Source organism: Salmo trutta, chromosome 18, assembly GCF_901001165.1.
Source record: "Salmo trutta chromosome 18, fSalTru1.1, whole genome shotgun sequence".
Lineage (NCBI taxonomy): Eukaryota > Metazoa > Chordata > Actinopteri > Salmoniformes > Salmonidae > Salmo > Salmo trutta.
The window spans coordinates 38,737,029-38,749,327 of record NC_042974.1 but is presented as its reverse complement, the minus strand read 5'-3'; the positions used below and the strand labels follow the sequence as shown (position 1 = coordinate 38,749,327).

The following is a 12,299-nucleotide window of genomic DNA, read 5'->3' as shown; positions in this document are numbered from 1 at the left end:
GGTGGATGAGCGCAGTGCCCTCGTTTGGGTGTAGGGACTGATCAGAACCTGAAGGTACGGAGGTGCCGTTCCCCTCACGGCTCCGTAGGCAAGCACCATGGTCTTGTAGCGGATGCGAGCTTCAACTGGAAGCCAGTGGAGAGAACGGAGGAGCGGGGTGACGTGAGAAAACTTGGGAAGGTTGAACACCAGACGGGCTGCGGCGTTCTGGATGAGTTGTAGGGGTTTAATGGCACAGGCAGGGAGCCCAGCCAACAGTGAGTTGCAGTAATCCAGACGGGAGATGACAAGTGCCTGTTTTAGGACCTGCGCCGCTTCCTGTGTGAGGCATGGTCGTACTCTGCGAATGTTGTAGAGCATGAACCTACAGGATCGGGTCACCGCCTTGATCTTAGTGGAGAACGACAGGGTGTTGTCCAGGGTCACGCCAAGGTTCTTAGCACTCTGGGAGGAGGACACAATGGAGTTGCCAACCGTGATGGCGAGATCATGGAACGGGCAGTCCTTCCCCGGGAGGAAAAGCAGCTCCGTCTTGCCGAGGTTCAGCTTGAGGTGGTGATCCGTCATCCACACTGATATGTCTGCCAGACATGCAGAGATGCGATTCGCCACCTGGTTATCAGAAGGGGGAAAGGAGAAGATGAATTGTGTGTCGTCTGCATAGCAATGATAGGAGAGACCATGTGAGGATATGACAGAGCCAAGTGACTTGGTGTATAGCGAGAATAGGAGAGGGCCTCGAACAGAGCCCTGGGGGACACCAGTGGTGAGAGCACGTGGTGCGGAGACAGATACTCGCCACGCCACCTGGTAGAAGCAACCTGTCAGGTAGGACGCAATCCAAGCGTGGGCCGCGCCGGAGATGCCCAACTCGGAGAGGGTGGAGAGGAGGATCTGGTGGTTCACAGTATCAAAGGCAGCAGATAGGTCTAGAAGGATGAGAGCAGAGGAGAGAGAGTTAGCTTTAGCAGTGCGGAGAGCCTCCGTGACACAGAGCAGTCTCAGTTGAATGACCAGTCTTGAAACCTGACTGATTTGGATCAAGAAGGTCATTCTGAGAGAGATAGCAAGAGAGGATTCAGGAGGGAGGAGAAGGTGGCGAAGAGCTTCCTAGGGTTAGAGGCAGATGCTTGGAATTTAGAGTGGCCAAGGACGGCACGTTCAAGAGTTTTGGAGAGAAAAGAAAGAAGGTATACTGGTCTGTAGTTGTTGACATCGGAGGGATCGAGTGTAGGTTTTTTCAGAAGGGGTGCAACTCTTGCTCTCTTGAGGTAAGGGAGAAGGTCTCCGGAAATGGTCTGGAGAAGAGAGGAGGGGATAGGGTCAACCGGGCAGGTTGTTGGGCGGCCGGCCGTCACAAGACGCGAGATTTCATCTGGAGAGAGAGGGGAGAAAGAGGTCAAAGCACAGGGTAGGGCAGTGTGAGCAGGACCAGCGGTGTCGTTTGACTTAGCAAACGAGGATCGGATGTCGTCGACCTTCTTTTCAAAATGGTTGACGAAGTCATCCGCAGAGAGGGAGAAGGGGGGGAGGGGGAGGAGGATTCAGGAGGGAGGAGAAGGTGGCAAAGAGCTTCCTAGGGTTAGAGGCAGATGCTTGGAATTTAGAGTGGTAGAAAGTGGCTTTAGCAGCAGAAACAGAAGAGGAAAATGTAGAGAGGAGGGAGTGAAAGGATGCCAGGTCCGCAGGGAGGCGAGTTTTCCTTCATTTCCGCTCGGCTGCCCGGAGCCCTGTTCTGTGGGCTCGCAATGAGTCGTCGAGCCACGGAGCAGGAGGGGAGGACCGAGCCGGCCTGGAGGATAGGGGACATAGAGAGTCAAAGGATGCAGAAAGGGAGGAGAGGAGGGTTGAGGAGGCAGAATCAGGAGATAGGTTGGAGAAGGTTTAAGCAGAGGGAAGAGATGATAGGATGGAAGAGGAGAGAGTAGCGGGAGAGAGAGAGCGAAGGTTGCGACGGCGCAATACCATCCGAGTAGGGGCAGAGTGAGAAGTGTTGGAGGAGAGCGAGAGGGAAAAGGATACAAGGTAGTGGTCGGAGACTTGGAGGGGAGTTGCAATGAGATTAGTGGAAGAACAGCATCTAGTAAAGATGAGGTCAAGCGTATTGCCTGCCTTGTGAGTAGGGGGGGAAGGTGAGAGGGTGAGGTCAAAAGAGGAGAGGAGTGGAAAGAAGGAGGCAGAGAGGAATGAGTCAAAGGTAGACGTGGGGAGGTTAAAGTCACCCAGAACTGTGAGAGGTGAACCATCCTCAGGAAAGGAACTTATCAAGGCGTCAAGCTCATTGATGAACTCTCCAAGGGAACCTGGAGGGTGATAAATGATAAGGATGTTAAGCTTGAAAGGGCTGGTAACTGTGACAGCATGGAATTCAAAGGAGGCAATAGACAGATGGGTCAGGGGAGAAAGAGAGAATGTCCACTTGGGAGAGATGAGGATTCCAGTGCCACCACCCCGCTGGCCAGATGCTCTCGGGGTATGCGAGAACACGTGGGCAGACGAGGAGAGAGCAGTAGGAGTAGCAGTGTTATCTGTGGTAATCCATGTTTCCGTCAGCGCCAAGAAGTCGAGGGACTGGAGGGTAGCATAGGCTGAGATGAACTCTGCCTTGTTGGCCGCAGACCGGCAGTTCCAGAGGCTGCCGGAGACCTGGAACTCCACGTGGGTCGTGCGCGCTGGGACCACCAGGTTAGAGTGGCAGCGGCCACGCGGTGTGAAGCGTTTGTATGGCCTGTGCAGAGGGGAGAGAACAGGGATAGACAGACACATAGTTGACAGGCTACAGAAGAGGCTACGCTAATGCAAAGGAGATTGGAATGACAAGTGGACTACAAGTCTCGAATGTTCAGAAAGTTAAGCTTACGTTGCAAAAATCTTATTGACTAAAATGACACAGTACTGCTGGCTGGTGAAGTAGGCTAGCTAGCAGTGGCTGCGTTGTTGACTTTGTTTGAAAGTGTAGCTGGCTAGGTAACCTCGATAGTTTCAGTACTACACCTTTATCATGATACAAAGGCAACTATGTAGCTAGCTAACATAACACTAATCAAGACGTTCCCTTGTAATGTATTTAGTTTCTACAATGCTGCTCGTCGGTAATAGTTGGCTAGGTTTGGAAAATGGCGTCGCGGGGGACGAAAATAGCTGGCTAGCTAACCTCGATAATTACTCTAAACTACACAATTATCAAACTATGACAACTATGACAAAGACAACTATGTAGCTAGCTAACACTACACACTTCCAATTGACTCAAATGATGTCAATTAGTCTATCAGAAGCTTCTAAACCATGACATAATTTTCTGGAATTTTCCAAGCTGTTTAAAGGCAATGTCAACTTAGTGTATGTAAACTTCTGACCCACTGGAATTGTGATACAGTGAAATAATCTGTCTGTAATCAAATGTTGAAACTAACTGACTTCCCAAAACTATAGTTTGTTAACAAGAAATTTGTGGAGTGGTTGAAAAACGAGTTTTAATGACTCCAACCCAAGTGTATGTAAACTCCCGACTTCAACTGCAATTTCGAATGAGATTTTAGGATGGTTAGCTTAAGCTGAATAGTAAAAGAAATAGTATAATGCGCCACTATGCAGAGCCACTATGCAGGATATATGCTTTGATTGGAACAAAATACAAGAAAGGATTAATAGTTTGTTAACGTCATCTTGTAAAATTTCTTCACGAAACAGTAATTCAAGAAGATTGAGATGCATTGGCTATTCCCATGAAACTGATTGAGATCAATCAAATGATTGGCATGGAGATGCAGTTTCACCGGTAAACCTTGAATAATTTTAATTCACGATTGACAGTGATGATGGCCTATTTAGAAATTAGGTATGCCTAACTTGGTGTTTGAGGGTATAAAAAATATTATATTTTCTTGAGACAATAAGTGTGGGCATAGGCGAACGTTGCAATTGGAGGATGCATTTTAGGCATCATTTTTTATAACAGGGCTCTCCAACCCTGTTCCTGGAGTACTACCATCCTGTAGGTTTTCATTTCAACCCTAATTTAGCGCACCTGATTCTAATAATTAGCTGGTTGATAAGATTAATCGAGTTAGTTACATCTGGGGTTGTAGTGAAACCCTACAGGACGGTAGCACTTCAGGAACAGGGCTGAAGAGCCATGATAGGCTATTCAATAGGCTACATCTGTCAGTGCAAACTTTGATTGAGGAAATGTTGACGTCATTTACATATTTTTTTGCGCTCCCTCATCTAAAAAATAATAGCAATACACCACTGCAAGTAAGATCTTTGGTAGGTCTGTAACCGGTGGTGTCTGTATGTGTTCCCTGCTGGCTTCATCCATCTGAGCAGAAACCAAAATGCAACCGCCCCATTATGAACAGGGTAATAAAGGACCTAGAATGACAGCACCATGGACAACTCCTCCATTCACCTGCTATTTTGATCTGCCACTGACCACGTTTTAGCATTCTTCCCTATTTACATTGTCGTAGCCTACACTTGGATTAGTCTACACTGTAATTCATTAAACTGGACTGGATTATTTTACCGCACCAGCATTGCAATCCAATGCATTCACGATTTATGCAATAAACGGAGATATATTGCTGTGTTTTACATTTGGGCTACGCTATAGAAGGCTATATCGGTCCCCTAATACAGGAATAATAAAGGCCCAGTGCTCCACTGTTGTGAAAGATTTAAAAAATAATAATAATAAATTATATACAGTACCAGTCAAGTTTGGACACACCAACTCATTCAAGGGTTTTTCTATATTCCATAACACATATTGAATCATGTAGTAACCAAATAAGTGTTAGACAAATCAAAATATATTTGATATTTGTGAATCTTCAAAGTAGCCACCCTTTGCCTTGATGACAGCTTTTTATTCACTCTGTTGTCCAACTCATCCCAAACCATCTCAATTGGGTTGAGGTTGGTGATTGTGGAGGCTAGGTCATCTGATGCAGCACTCCATCACTCTCCTTCTTGGTCAAATAGTCCTTACACACCTTGAGGTGTGTTGGGTCATTGTCCTGTTGAAACACAAATGATAGTCCCACTAAGCCCAAACCAGATGGGATGGCGTATTGCTGCAGAATGCTGTGGTAGCCATGCAAGTTAAGTGTACCGTGAATTCTAAATAAATCACAGACAGTGTCACCACAAAGCATCCCCACACCCTCACACCTCCTCCTCCATGCTTCATGGTGGGAACCACATATGCGGAGATCATCCGTTCACGTACTCTGCGTCTCACAAAGACATGGCGGTTGGAACTAAACATCTCAAATTTGGACTCATCAGACCAAAGGACAGATTTCCACCAGTGTAATATCCATTGCTCGTGTTTCTTGGCCCAAGCAAGTCTCTTCTTCTTATTGGTGTCCTTTAGTAGTGGTTTCTTCGACTATAAAGGCCTGATTCACAGTTTCCTCTTTGATGTTGAGATGTGGCTGTTACTTGAACTCTGTGAAGCATTTTTTTGGGCTGCAATTTCTGAGGCTGGTAACTAATGAACTTATCCTCTGCAGCAGAGGTAACTCTGGGTTTTCCTTTCCTGTGGCGGTCCTCATGAGAGTCAGTTTCATCATAGCGCTTGATGGTTTTAGCGACTGCACTTGAAGAAACTTTCAAAGTTCTTGAAATTAACTGACCTTCATGTCTTAAAGTAATGATGGACTGTCATTTCTTTTTGCTTATTTGAGCTGTTCTTGCCATAATATGGACTTGGTGTTTTACCAAATAGGGCTATCTTCTGTATACCACCCCAACATAGTCACAACACAAATGATTGGCTCAAATATATTAAGAAGGAAAGAAATTCCACAAATTAACTTAACAAGGCACACGTGTTAATTGAAATAGATTCCAGGTGACTACCTCATGAAGCTGGTTGAGAGAATGCCAAGTGTGTGCAAAGCTGTCATCAGGCAAAGGGTGGCTACTTTGAAGAATTTGTTTATCACTTTTTGGTTACTACATAATTCCATATTTGTTATTTCATAGTTTTGATGTCTTCACTATTAGTCTACAGCCTCTGTGCTGATTCCCTACAGGTGGAAGAGGAGTGTTCTGATGAAGAGTATGTGAAGGACAGCCCCTGGTTACCTCATACAGCATTGCACTGTGTGTCAGAAGAGTCACTGTGTCTACCGCATAATGAGGTAGCCAACACACCTCTCGTGTCACCTCTGGAGGAGATCAAAAGTCTACAGCCACCCAGCGTCACCACAGCAACACTGCACGAGGCATCAAGGTATGCCCCTGGTTAACTTCTCTTGCTAGTGCATAGAGATTCATTTGGGAGTGAGGCCTTGCTGTATGTATTCTTGTCTCACTCCTCTCTGTGACCCCTCCTACTGTACTGTAGATCAGAGTTACTGGAGCAGCTGAGGGTGACACGAGCAGAGAAGAAGAGACTCCGTTCAGTACTCCGAGACTTTGAGGACCACTTCTACACACAGACCGGCAGGTAAGACTCGTTACACTTCACTGTTTGCTTTTTCTTTAATTTTCTTTTAACAAACTGGAACATTTGGTATCCATAGTTCAACAATGCCTTGTGAAAAATAAAATAAAACATCCACTAAAAGAATTCAGCAGAATGCTACAACAGCGTGATGCACACTCACGTTAATACGACACAAATAAGTACTTAGGAGAGAGACGGAGAGATAGAGAACTGCTCTGAACGACATGTAAAGGTAATTTCCGATTGAGCCGACATAAGCAGCGTTTACCATGAATGCATTCTCCACTTAAGCGGGAACATTGCCATTAAATTGCAATCACGCTGTAAAGCTGAATTTCCGTGATGCAGATTGAAAAGAGCCCTAAAATACAATGCTTTAATTACAATACTCACTGTACAATGTTATCTGAATAAGGCAACACAAGGACTATACCAGTAAAGGAAGCTGCAGCTTGTCTAAAATGTTAAGTTAGTATTTTTCTCTTCCTCGTCTTTAAAGGAATGCCCAGAAAGAGGACCGCAGGCCCATGGCAGAGGAGTACTGCGAGTACAAGAACCTAAAAGCTAAACTCCACTTACTGGAAGCCCTGCTCAGTAAACAGGATACTTAGAAGACTGTCTAAGCCTCCTTCACAGTGGGACTTTTATTTTGAAACACTTTTTTACTCATTTATAGGACCTTTAGTTTCTGAACAATTTTCAAAGTGAAATACCGGTACTTCTTGTCATGTTTCATGTCATGGTTACATGGTGATGCACTTTAAATTACTTTGATGTTGACTGACTCTCACTTTGGTTAAGAGTGATGGCAAGATGATTCAAGAGTTGCTGGGCGACATCCAGAATTATTTTGTCCCTTAACAAGTACTTTGTTATTTATAATAACAAATGATATTTTATGCAACTGATGTAGCGAGTGTAACAGTTTAATTTTAAGGAAACAAAGAGAACAAATATAACGCAGTTGATGTTAGATACATGTTATCAATTTCTAAGATATTTTATGACACTATTGTTACTTGCATTTTCTTCTCGCAAAACTATTCTCGGTATAACAGGTGGTGTACTATGTTCAAATGTGGCACTTTGAAAAGTGTAATCTTGGCAAGGAGGATATGTCATCCAAATATACAATCCGACAATCCTGTAGAATGTTTGTGTATGTCAATCAGTTTTTAGTCCCACATTGTACTATGATATGTATTAGTTAATAGTTGACATGATGCATTGTGGTAATTCAAGTTATACATTACCTTGAAAAAAAATGTGTGAATGTTGGCATAGGGCAAGTTACTCCTGCAGTCAAATGTGTTTTTCATCCCAAAATGCCATTCTTTACTATTATCAGATCTCTTGACATTGTGCACTTCTGGTTTCTATATATATCAGTAAAAAATAAATATTTTCACATTTACTTTGCTAAACACAGTTTATGGTTTCCTTATAACTAGAATAAATAAAACATAACAATGCAGTTGACAGCATCATGCTCTTAAAGGTTACCAAGTAGTAGTTACCAAGTTGATCTCAGAGTTAATTTGCTTTTTAGTGGCTGTTGCATTAGTATTGTTATTCTACAGCAAGTTATTTCCATTTGTGTTACCTTTGGCATAAAGATGATGACACTGTACCAGTCTCTGCCAATAGAGGGAGGGAGGTATGGAGTAACTTGGATCTGTTTGATATGAAACCAAACTAACACCTTCCAGAAGAGACAGAAAAAGAGGAACACAACCACCTGTCTACCTGGACTGAAGTGAACAGAAAGGTCAAAGGGAGAAGGAGATGTTTGAAAAACAACAGGAGGGAAAATCTATGAGAAAAGCTGTGCGAATAAATGCAGGCAACAATGAATGTTTGGTTAGAACATTTAAAGGGATCAGTCAGTTAATTGGCCAGTGTTGGCTAGCCGGTTTGGATGATGCTGACAAAGGGTTGTTAGGGTCCCACACTTAAGCTGCAGATCTTTCAGTTGGGGCTCCTCCCTCTTTTGCATTGTTTCTCTTCTGATGGGGTTGACGGGTGGCTGGAATAGAGTTCCACACTTTTGGGAGGGTGGTCCTTTGAGGATGTAAAGGGTTATGGATGATGTGTTTTGTTTATGTGTATGTTTGTGTGTGTATGCTATTGGATTGTGAATTCTAGCACCGCACCCTGTTGTTACATTTCTTTCACAGTCTGGGTCCCTCTTTTGCACTGTTCTTCTTTTGGGAGGGTGGTTCTTTGTGGATATAGAGGTGTGTAAAGGTTGGGGTTGCATGTGTGTGTAGCACAGGTCCAGTCCAGTCTCCCACTAGCGTCCCACGCTGATGTTGCAGGTCTTGCAGCTGGGGTCCTTCTTGGCATTGACAGTAGAAAGGCTCATAAGCTGGTGCCCGCTGATCTCTGACACCGTGCCCAGCGCCAGGTCCACGGGCTCCGTGTAAATCACCTCCAGGATCACATCCTGGGCGTGCTGGAACACCAGCGCTCCGTCGCCCGCCTCCTCGTCCACCGTGCACGTCAGGAAGTGGTTGTTGGTGACGTCGAGCGCTTGCAGCCTTGCCTTACAGAAGTCATCGCCGGGCGAGCCCTGTGGGGCCAGCACCAGTATGACGTAGTGGTAGGCTGTATACATGCAGTAGAAGTCCCCGAAGTAGAGATTAGTCTTGGGGTTGAACAGGGTCTCAGCCTGGATCTCAAAGCGTGTGCGGCCGTAGGGGGAATCCTGGGGGGGCTTGCCTGTGTTGAACTCTGTGTTGCAGCTGAAGTAGAGGCCCTCCAGCTTTCCACTGATAGGTGAGCCGTGGCTTCCACTGTTGTCCTTCACTGCTGGCAGCATGCGGTTCCCATGCACCTCCCTGTAGAGGAAACATGGACAACTGTCTAAGTATTCACTATACTATAGATTACAATGCATCATCAATACAACCAGGGATTAGGGTAGTAATTGGATCCTATCAAAAGCTTGTCAATGTGTCTCTTGATAATGCAAACAAGTTCTCAGAAAGGCTCCATTTTCGAAACAATGAGTAAAAAGATAGATCTAGGGCTCGATTCAATCCATATCATAAAAATTCAGTGTTTCTTGCGCGATTCAAATTTCATGGTAATTTCAGATTTAAGACGAGATATGCTGTGTTTACCGAATGCAGTCTCCTTAAAATGTATATCTCGCTGTAGCTCAGATCTTCAGCACAACGGATTGAATCGAGCCCCTGATAAATGTAATCTAGGGCTGAATTCAATTCTGATCACAGAAGTATCACGGAAGATCTGCATTATAGCTCAATTTAAATTTAAAGGCAATGTTCCTGCGTTCGCGGATACTGCATTCACAGTAAACACTGCATATGTCAGCTCAATTGACAATACCTTTACATTTTAACACAGATCTTCCACGATACATCCGTGATACGGATAGTATCCAGCCCCTGGTTAATGCAAATTGCTCCTCAGTGTTCTGCTTGGTAAACAGACACCTTCCTTTGCACTAGACAGAACTCAGAAAAAACAACAGACATACGGATTGTATTCGGAAAGATCTCTGGATGCCAACAAATTAATAGTACAAACTTCAAAAAAGCACAGTGCTTCTGAGGAACGTATCAATTGTCAGTCAGATCTCCTATGATGAAAATCCAAGCTCCAAATGCTTCAATTATTGGTGTAATTACATTGGTAACACTTTAAAAGGTTATAATGATAACCATAATTGTCTCTGTCATGGTAATTATCAAATTATTCAGGTCCCACCCGGGTCATCATAGCAAAGGCCTCATTTTACGGTCCTTCACCATGCTACACCACATAGAAATGAAAATAAGAGAAGATAAAACTAGAGAGCAGAAAGATCTCTTAACTCCCCCCTCCAAAAAAATACATATTCCCTTAAGACACATCAGCAAACATTTTAAAACACAACAGACTCATCTCCTCTCGGTCTCATTCACTCCGTTTCTCTCTCTCTATCTTGCTTTCTAGTCATGTTAGTCTGCCAGATGTTTGCTACACACTCCAATTCCTCTTTCTTCAGAATATACTTTAAAAGGCTTTGCTTCTCCGAGCACAATGCTTTTTCTTCATTTATTCCACTAATTACAGCAGTAGGTTTGAAATTATTTGGAAAAATTAATCCAAGTCCAATGCATGTGGTCATTGGGAAGGTAATTTGTTCCAGCATATACGCAAATGGAAAACATATTTTTTTTTTTTACTTTTTTACTTAGCTTGTGTAAGCTGCTGTTTTGTAAAATAGTAATTTGGAGGTTTTGTGACCATGTTACTCTTCTAGTTCAGAATGCAGAAAAAAAATACAAGTAAATAGATTTCAGAACTGTTATGTTACTGAACTATAATCTGCTAACCCGGGTACTTTACTTTTTGTATAATGCAATGTAGCAGAGTTTATGAATGGATTTGGAGAACTAATACGATTCCTGTCAACACTTTTTTGCAATAATACCCTTCTGTTGAGCTTGGGAAACTTTAATGAGGGCCACAAAAAATCAGAACCCATCGTTAGGGGCCACAGTGGCTCACGGGTCTGCATACCCACACATGCAGTCAGAGCTTGCCTTAGCCTTTTGGGGACCTTGCAAGCAAAACATTTTAGCGGCCCCCTCTTAACAGTGGAGAGAAAAAAACAATTTAGAGTTAATTTCCTGCAATTCTACGCATTTTGCCATGGGGAGGAGAGAAGATTTTGCAACTTTATAACTCATTTCATGCAGTTCTATTCATTTTGCAGTTTTTAATATGATATCTGAGTGACAGTAACAAAGAAAATCAATGGGGGCCCCTGGTCGGTAATTCAAACATGATTACTACAAGTTTAGATATACAGTATGGCTAAACTAACTTACCAATCAAAAATGGATTTGGTGACATGGGCTAATTGAGTGACTGTCAGTGACATAACAATAAAAAAAACTGCTGATTCACAATCAAATTTCAGTTGTACCATTTTTGGGGGAGGGGGATTGATCCATGGGCCTACAAAAGGGGGGGCTGCTAGTTGCCCACCCATAACTCCCCAAATACAGAACTAGCCCTACACATGCCGATATCTTTTGTTTTTGTACTTCTACCCCCTTTTCTCTCCAATTGGTAGTTACAGTCTTGTCCCATCACTGCAACTCGGGAGAGGCGAAGGTCGAAAGCCATGGGTCCTCCAAAACACAACCCTGCCAAGCTGCATGGCTTCTTGACACACTGCTCGCTGAACCCGGAAGCCAGCTGGCAACCGAAGTCAGCTAGCATGCGCTCAGCCCACCACAAGGAGTCACTAGAGCGAGATGAGACAAGGAAATCCCGGCCGGCCAAACCCTCCCCTATCCCGTACGACACTGGGCCAATTGTGCGCCGCCTAATGGTCTCCCGGTCACAGCCGGCTGTGACACAGGCTGGGATCGAACCCGGGTCTGTAGTGACACGCCTTAGATCGCTGTGCCACTCGGGAGGCCCCTGCACATGCAGATCTGAGCATATAAAAAATGCTTCAAACCATAACATCTGGACCCTTTCCCTTGAGTTTTGAAGAAAGCATCTGACAATTTCAGTTGAAAGGGAAGGTGGTATTAGCAAAGATCATGTGCATCCCTATTTATCTCCATATTACGTGATTCCGCTTGAAAATGTTTACATACAGTATCATAACATCAGAATAAATTTGCTGGTTGTTGTGCAGACATACGTACTTGGCCTGGTCAAAGTACTCTTTGTTCTGGTTCCTGTAGAACACAGAGAAGCGCAGCATCCTCCCTGCGATGACCTCAGCTTTCTCCAGCAGTTGGGTTAGATGCACCGTGGAATAATCTGGAAACAGGGGTTAGCCATTAGACAAATATAAGAGAGA

General features: G+C 44.1%; 2 protein-coding genes across 2 annotated transcripts in view; one reads left to right on the top strand and one right to left on the bottom strand.

The window, feature by feature from the left end:
* Positions 1-7,877, top strand: part of LOC115153277 (protein FAM13C-like) — a 41,019-nt gene extending 33,142 nt beyond the window's left edge. Inside the window, exons 11-13 of the mRNA XM_029698551.1 lie at positions 6,048-6,247; positions 6,362-6,463; positions 6,963-7,877. Of these exons, the coding sequence (XP_029554411.1) occupies positions 6,048-6,247; positions 6,362-6,463; positions 6,963-7,074 (414 nt within the window). The 3' untranslated portion in view covers positions 7,075-7,877. The remainder of the gene's footprint in view (positions 1-6,047; positions 6,248-6,361; positions 6,464-6,962) is intronic.
* The window catches only part of LOC115153278 (phytanoyl-CoA hydroxylase-interacting protein-like), a 44,457-nt gene continuing 38,637 nt past the window's right edge, over positions 6,480-12,299 (bottom strand). The window contains exons 4-5 of the mRNA XM_029698553.1: positions 12,142-12,259; positions 6,480-9,303 (exon numbers count right to left, since the gene is read on the bottom strand). Of these exons, the coding sequence (XP_029554413.1) occupies positions 8,757-9,303; positions 12,142-12,259 (665 nt within the window). The 3' untranslated portion in view covers positions 6,480-8,756. The remainder of the gene's footprint in view (positions 9,304-12,141; positions 12,260-12,299) is intronic.